Source organism: Trichoderma virens (genome assembly GCF_000170995.1).
Source record: "Trichoderma virens Gv29-8 chromosome Unknown TRIVIscaffold_87, whole genome shotgun sequence".
In the NCBI taxonomy this organism is placed as follows: domain Eukaryota; kingdom Fungi; phylum Ascomycota; class Sordariomycetes; order Hypocreales; family Hypocreaceae; genus Trichoderma; species Trichoderma virens.
Genome location: NW_014013662.1, coordinates 977,929 through 986,074, shown reverse-complemented (window position 1 = coordinate 986,074; position 8,146 = coordinate 977,929). Strand labels below are relative to the sequence as shown.

General features: G+C 54.0%; 2 protein-coding genes across 2 annotated transcripts; both read right to left on the bottom strand.

Annotated features, from left to right (window-relative positions):
• Positions 1 to 2,732: 2,732 nt before the first annotated feature.
• TRIVIDRAFT_216749 (uncharacterized protein) lies at positions 2,733 to 4,270 on the bottom strand (the record flags this gene model as incomplete). Its single annotated transcript, XM_014096874.1, has 4 exons — positions 2,733 to 3,055; positions 3,367 to 3,563; positions 3,672 to 3,902; positions 3,968 to 4,270. The coding sequence occupies 3 exons, from the start codon at positions 3,888 to 3,890 to the stop codon at positions 2,863 to 2,865; spliced, it is 609 nt and encodes a 202-aa protein (XP_013952349.1).
• Positions 4,271 to 5,173: 903 nt separating this feature from the next.
• Positions 5,174 to 7,451, bottom strand: TRIVIDRAFT_89201 (putative phospholipase C; the record flags this gene model as incomplete). Its single annotated transcript, XM_014096873.1, has 1 exon — positions 5,174 to 7,451. The coding sequence occupies one exon, from the start codon at positions 7,231 to 7,233 to the stop codon at positions 5,488 to 5,490; it is 1,746 nt and encodes a 581-aa protein (XP_013952348.1).
• Positions 7,452 to 8,146: the final 695 nt, after the last annotated feature.

The following is an 8,146-nucleotide window of genomic DNA, read 5'->3' as shown; positions in this document are numbered from 1 at the left end:
TCCTAATCCCTGGACCCCTCCTAAAGCACAATCCATGCCTCTCCGTCACCCGTCGCCAAGGTACCAAGGTACATACTAGAGGCACTTGGCGACCTCTCCCCACTTGCTGCGTGCAGTGCAGTCCGATTTTTTTTCTCTCTTCTCATCCATCCCCCTCTCGGCAGATTAGCTCGCCAGCCTGAGCGAGGGTCATGTCAGAAGATGGTTGGACAGATATGCTGCCACCCATTACGAGCTTCCCAGCGATCAGCGGTGTTTCTGCACCAGCCAAAGTATGCAGCAGCATGACAAGGGCGGCCTCGGCGGTGCTCACTCACCCCAGGAGACCTTGGACCTTGGCAGCCCTGCCCTGATACTGTACTATCTATCTACAGCAGGCTTTGCTGCTCTTCTTTGCCATCACGACAGTTGACTCGACTTCGATTTCCCCGACGTCATGCCCTGACTCATTACTAATCTGCTGCCCAAGGGTCAAGGGTCGATAGCGGATAGCCGCACCAGCTACGCGACTGCTAGCTCCCACGGACTGCTCCGTAGTCTGGCAAATTTTCTCTTCCTCCACTCTGCACGACGCGATAAAAGACACCGGTCAACCGCGGCGTCGCAGCCGGCGATGCTGGTCCATCCCGCGCTGCGTCCGTGAAAGGAAGGGGGTGGGCGGACTGGCATTGAGGCCTCGAGGGAAACGATATGATGGACCGCGAGGCGTCTCTTTCGCTCCTCAACCCCTGCCAGTATCGAGTTGGTGCCTCACCCAACGCTCTCGGAAACGAGCCTTGCCCGGACAGGCAATCTCCCAGAAAATGAGCTTGACGTCGGCCCCGCCTGATGTCATGGATCGGCCGCCTTTGTCCAACAGAAATGCTGGAAGCCACCGCTCCACCACTCCCGCCCCAACCGCTTCATGGAGCGCCAGAGCCTGCGTGACTCGCAAACCCCTCGCTGCCACGAAACTCCCCTGCTTGGTATACAGTGCGCCGTCTGGCCTTTGCACTTGTTTCTGGCGTCACAGGTCTTCTCAGCCACGGAGTTGCGTCCGGAATCGTGAATGCCTTGCCTTGTTGATGCCAGAGATTCAGCTGTTCGCCCCGTCTCAATCGTGTTCGCCTCACTTCAAGGGCTAACATGACTGATGATGGCATGGCAAACGAGATTCGCCACGACCCTCATCATGCGGTTCGTCAGGATTCATGGGTGATGCCGTCTAAGCTGCTGGATGCCTCACACAGCTATGGGTGCGACTCGCACATCAGATGCCCTACCCCCGAGACACCTTCCCAAACCATAACTCAAACTTCTTACCTTACGGGGGGTGTTCTTTTTTTTCTTACTCTTTTATTTTTATCCTTTTTATTTTTCTTTCCTTCTTTTCTTTTTTAAGAAACGATGGGGGCATAAAATGCGCACCTGTTTGATGCCTGACGCTGCGCTTGATTATGCCTCACTCTTCGCCGGCTGCCTGCTTGCCTAGCCGCCAAGCATACAGTAAAGCCGCTGTTACCATTCTCTCCACTGCGTTGCCGTCATGATGAGTGCTGCGGATCTTTTGCTTCGTCTGCCTGTTCGTTCGTGATGCTCAGTTTCGCCTTCTGTTGCCAGCCCTGGTGCCGGTATTTCTCTTTCGTACTAGCCGAGGGCTCTCTCCTGAGCCATGCCGCCGTCACGCTACAGTCCTACCTTTAATCGCGGCTCGCCAAACAGCTGTTCATGGATCGACAAGTTTGTGTGAAGTGCTACTCCTTTGTATCCAATCACACAATCCCGTACGACCAACAACACCCTTTTTTTCCCTCATGGCCTTCTCTGATCGGCCACCTCCACCCACCTCTTTTCACTTTGACAAACTCTCAAACAACAAGCTGCGTGCCATGGTTCGGCTTGCTATTGATCCTCACCGAAAGCACAGCCCTAGTTGTCGTTCCGCCTATCAAACCCTGGACTTCCCCATCATCATACAAACCTAGAGTCGTGCAAGCACAGTATCCTTTCTGCCGGTCCTCGTGACAATGGCCGGTCTATGCGGTGGAACCACACGAGAAAAAGCATTGTTTCAGCGACCTCTCGGCAGCGGCTTTGCCGTCGTCTGGCTTTGCTAATGGCTTACTAAGTCGTCTTGGTGCTTCCATCGTGGACTGGTATTGGCTTCACTGAACTCGTAGGTTCGATCAATTAGACGTACAGCTGTCTGGATAAATCGTTGAACTCGTGGTGCGAATGCCAAGGCTCCTTCGACGCCGGGTTTCCTTGGTCATCTAGTCAAGTAGCAGCACTAGCTGCCGCAAGTTGATGTCCGACTCATTGCCCGTGCGAATGGTGTCCGGGGGCCCGGCTCTCATCTGCCCTGGAGGAGAGCAGAAAAGAGCGGCAAGCTGAAAATCTTATTTGACTGACTGTGTCCAGACTATGGTCCCCGTCTCAGCCACGTCTTTGAGCCATCCCGCCCGCCCTTGCTGGTGATTAGTGTCGCCTGGGATAGGTTAGGTTTAACGTTGTACTACGGGCCGTTTAAATCCATCGTGTAACGCAAAAGCTGTCGTCGGTTCGCAATGAGAGGCCGCCCTCTTAGCTGCTGGAGCACTTTACCAGAGGCTGCCTGCATACGCCCACAGCTCTGCTATCCGCGATTGGCTTACGAGGTTGTGATGGAGGCAGGAAGCATGCACGACGATAACAGTCACACTGTCCAGTCATCATCAAGGGGTCACCAGCAGCAAACCAAGGGGTTCGTAGGTGGGAGGGTTGTCAGCGCATGACAATCGTTGTGGTTCACAGCCGCATGCCGCGGGCCTATCTGAAACGAGAATGTGAAGAGAGAGAGAGGCAGAGAGAGAGAGAGAGATTAGGAGGGTGTTGTGCCGTCCATCACTCCGTCCAGCCATCGCCAGCACCCTTCATCCAGTTTAGACCGACCAGCTGTAGCTGATGCTTCTCGACAAACGTAACTGGATCGAATGAGCGTCGTTGTACAAATTCCTCGCCTCCAACGTCATCTTTCGTAAGAGCCAATCCATGGGGCTCGCGGAAGAGCAAGAACAGGTAACGGTGTGGTTGAGATCTTTGCACGACATCTCTCGCTTAGTAATTTGTACGACAATTCCATACTTGAGAAAAAAAATGTGCAGAGAAGAGAAGAGAAGAGGATATGAATGGAGCCGCACCATTAGTTTTCGGCTAAGGGGAGGGCCGGATACCACATGATAGGGGCAGCAAACAAGAGACAATCCACTCTCCTACATAACCACCCCCTCACGGATACGGACCACGGAGTAGATAGTACATAGGCAGAGAAGCAAGGAGGGGTGGGCTGCAGCATGACATGACGAAGAGCAGACGTGATCTGGAAAGGCAAGAGGAGAAGCGACTTACTCATCCTTGGGGCCCGGGGCGAGATACTCTGTGAGAGCCGCCTTCGTCTGGGCGACAACACCGTCGGCCCCGGCCAATGGTTTCAGTCCTGGCAGAACCCAATGGCGCCAAAAGGCAAACTTGGGGTCATCTGGCGTTGGTGCATCGGGATCGACAAGGAGAAGCATATAAGATGCATCTTCCAACGAATCCCCAACCTATATATGTGATAAAGTCGTCAGGATTCCGGCTCAACTCGATAGGCCAACTCAAACAATTGGAGTAGACGCGAAGACGCCCATCGCCTCGTACGAAGAACTACTGACCTCGGCTTCAAAGGAGACAAAGGGTGCCAGCTTGACCTCGTTGACTCGAAACAGATTACCCAATTCAACCTCCCGTCCGCCGAATGAGATAGCCAGTCGAGTGGCCGGCTTAAAGTCCCGGGGGATGAGTGCTTCTGCAGAGCCAGGCACAAGCTTTGCCTCGGCCAGGGAACTTGATAGCGCTTGCGCAAAGTCGTCGAGGGGTGCTGCTGCCGCCATGGCTAAAGAGGTCTGGCTGGGCTGTAAGCGAGAGAATCCGAAGTCCCCGGAGGGGGCTGGGTTGCACAAGGACAGACAAATAGACCGGGAGGGCACTCAAGGCTCTGGAACGCCGGCCGAACCTAGTAGGATGAGGGGGAAGCAGAGACGATTAGAAAGATATGCGGACGTTGGACGATCCGGAGGAAACGGAAGGGGGGGAGGGTGAAGATGAGAATGTGTTTTTTGCGACTGTTTTGCGCCCCCCGCGATATTAAGTCGACGGAAGGACAATGGGTTTTAGTCTTGATGATCGGCCTTGGCGATATCTGACTGGTGGAATAATTGGCTCTCTTTTTTTATCACACTGCCCGGAGACGCGAATACTAATATTCGAACTGAGCTTCTTTCACAGCGCATTAAAAAAAAAGCCAACGGAAATTTACTACGAGTAGTGAAGAGCTACTGTTATTGGCTATACTGGAACTGACGAGTGCATATTGGGCTGCACATAAGAAACCCCGTGTCAGAGGGGAGGGGTCACCGTTCTTCGAAGGCTCGGGATTTTCATATCACGACTACTTTTTCGAGATGCTCCTCTGGCTTGACGATTTGATAAATCTTAGGATTTTTTTCTTTTATCTGAGTTAGATTAATAGTGTCACCTACCTGTCCCGGGAGATTCTTGGATTCTGTTGACGTTTTACACTCGGGGCACCAGGGGGGGGGGGTTAAAGTTGACAGGTGTCGACTGGGGTGGTCCGGCCTATTAATAGAGCCTATCCCTCGGCGGCAAAGCCTCTTTTTCACATTGGAGGGGGATATAATATACATGTACAGATGATACGAGTAGCACTGCACTCGTCCTCTCCGGATGGCGTCTACCGACACACCCTGAAAGCGGCAAGTCAACAGCATGGGAAAAAAGGGCAGGGGGCAAGCCGAGACCGGGCATGGCTGATTACCGTTGTGTTTTGTCTCAAGTTTGGAGAAAGGAAATCTTACGAAATAGAATGTACATACTACATTGTCCGGGATTTCGTACGGACGTTCCGGCTGGGCTACGAATATGCACGGCGATGTCGTGCACTGGGCACACACAATGGTGCACGCAGGGGCAACGTGGTTGGCTACTGTACGCTTGCTTCTATCTTTTTTTCATCCCGGCCCTTTTAGCCAAACTCGAAGGTGTGTGTTTGGGGTTTTGGTGGTCTGGGGAATCCCGGTCCCCCGGGGTGGGGCCCTTATCTCAAGGAGGGACGGTTGGGGATTTGATCGAGACTCTTTTTGACGATAACGGCATGCATGGGTGGCGTTTTTTCTTCTTGTGATTTAGAATAGTAGTGGCGGGCCGTTGGACTAACGAGGTTTGCTCCACAGAGTTGTCTTGGGGGGAATATGAACAAGACATACCGAGACGGTTGATTCGTTATTGCCCGGGTATACCCCATTTCTGCTACGGACCAAGTATATGTACTGCTATCCGTGTGCGGGTATTTATACATACACTTCCTGTCTTGCCACACAGAGGTAGACATTGTCATCATTATCATGATATTCGTCGTCATCAGTCAACCAGTCATGCAGGCTGGTCCAAGGGCACTGGCCAGCAGCGTCCTCACAAATCCTCAAACTCAAACTTGACAAGCAGCGTGCAGTCCGTCTCCTTGCCCTTTAGGTCCATCATCCTGATAAAGGTCCACCCGGGGAGGGCATACGACAGGCGAACGGCCACGGCGGCGAACTTTGGGTTCCTAGCAAAGCTGTCGTCGCTCTTGATGAGCATTCGCAGAAAGACTAGCTCGTTGTCCTCGTACTCCCACTCCAGCGTCTCGTCCCAGACCGGGTCCGTCGCGTGCGGGTTCTCGCCGCGATGGAGGAACCCCAGCTTGTGGTGCTTGTAGGGCGCCGTCTTTCTCTTGGGGGGCTCCTGGTCGGCGTCGAGTGGGCTGTAGAGCGTACACGTCAGGTACGGCTTGATGGAGTCTCGTTCCCTGTCCTCGTGGAGAGGCACGTCGGTGGCTCCAGCGACGTGGACGCGCAGCCTTGTCATCCGGCCCGTGCCAAGACGGCCGCTGCCGCCGGCGCGCAGAGCGGCGGGCTTGAGGACGTAGCCGGCGGTGCCGTTGAACAGGGCGTCGTTGAGCTGGTTGCTGGTGCTAAACGTCTGCCAGTTGAGGGCGCAGATCTGGGCGCCAATGCCCCAGAACTTGACGGGATGGAGGTTGGACGAGGCGATGCGGGTGCCCTTGGGGAAGACACGCATGAGGTGGTGGGCGTTGTGGTTGGCGATCGGGACCGCGTGATGGGGGAGATGCGACGACAGGCCCGTCTCGGACACGTTGATGAGATGGTGATGCGGGCCGTTGACCAGCTGTCCAGGATCATACCAAGAGTTGTCCTTGGGTTTCACCGACTGAGCGTAGACTCCCAGCTCGGCTAGCTCTGGCACGATGCGAGTGGAGGAGGATGACGCTGCCTGCTTCCTCTCCTTGTACGCCTGGCGGGCCATCCTCTCCTCCTCGTCATCGGACTGGTCGTTGCTGGAGTCGCCGCTGTCTGAGGCCTCATCGGGCAGATGGAACTCGACAATGACAGAAATTTTGGGACCCAGATCCTCCAGCGTCACATGTTCACCGCTTCCCTGCTGCTCGCGGGTGCCTTTGCGTCGAACCGGCTCGCTTATGAGGCGGTGACCAAAGACTTCTCTCATGATCTGGACGAGACGGAGTTGTCCGCGAGGCCCGCAGTGGTTTTCCAGAGACAGCAGGATGGGGGACGCGGGATCGCCAGCCTGGCCCGCGGTGAATGTGCTGGCCGCCTGCTCGCGGTCGTAGACGTCGCGGATCGTCTCGCACACGGCGCGGAACGGGATGTGCGACACGAGCGTGTAGCCATGCGTCACCTTGGGCTCGTCCTCGTTCTCGGCGTCGTCCCACGCGTCGATTTCGATGCACCGCGAGCCCGTCGTCAGCGCTGTCTCGTACGCCGACACGGACGACTTGCCATACAGCTGGTTGGCCAGCAGATACGTGTTGTGGCTGGAGCTGACAAAGTACTCGGGCAGAGGGAACCGCGGGTCGACGAGCTGCGGCGGCGCCTCGAAGTTGCGGCGGCCGAGCAGCTCGCGCAGGGCCGGCGGCGAGTCGCTGCAGTCGAGGCCGGCATCGCGCTCCGAGAGGACGTCGTTGTCGACGAGAAAGGACCGGAGGGCGTGGCTGACTCTCAGCTGGGCCTTGTAGTGGTCCGATTTGCGCGAGAGGTGGCCGGGCTCTGGAGCGATGAAGTCGCCCTTGTCGTCGTCATCATCGAAGTTTTGTTTGAAGGGATTGAGGCCTGCTAGGCGGGCTGCAATGTCGGCCATTTTCTCTTTTATTTACTTGTCGATTCCGTTTCACTGAGTGAGGTCGGGTTGTGAGAGATAAGGTGAGTGAGTATAAGCTGTCGCGTGATTATGAGCTGGGATCCGGCCTGATGCTCGATACAACACTGTATCACCGGTTCAAGAAGACGGCTTTGAGATATTATGCTCCAGACACGTGAAATGTTGTAGATGACTGTAAATCCGAGGATTGTAGCTGTATAAATAAGACTGATGCTGTATCATGAAGGTGTTATGTTGATGTTTGAGCTTTATTGTTGTTTGGCGGGGTAATGGCATTAGCATAGCCACTCTCATCATCAGACCAGCAGATTCAATGCGCCGCCTAGTCATGGAATTTTGACGCTTTGACCGGGTATTCGTCCAGGCAGAATTCCAGAGGGAAGATGTAGCGGACGGAGCACATGAGTATATGAAACTTTGAAAGTAGGTATGCAGGCACAAGATCTTAGATCGGGAATCTGTGGCGTAGGGTAACTCAACATATGGGTGGCCTCGAGAGGTCACATCTCTTATAGCTGACGCAGTATACATGCACATATCATTTCAAAAAAAAAAAAACTGAAATTATTTAAATGAACTGTTAAAAATAAACAGTTCCTGTAGTTCTTTTACAAAATTGAGAGTAAATTGGGCGAAAAAGAAGCAAAAAGATATTTTAGGCCCGGGATTCGAACCCGGATCTTCTGGCCCTTTCGGGCACGGGTCGCCTATACTACTCAGCTATCCCGCGCGTCGCCTCAGATGTGCTACCTTTGCACCAGCCTGGCAGGAATAGAGAGAGTTTACCCTATATCCCCTCGCTCCAAATGAGTTGAAAAAAGTACCTAGGTAGTGGTCATAATGACGATTGCTATAAGTTATATTAAAATAAAAAGCTCTCGTAACGTAATAT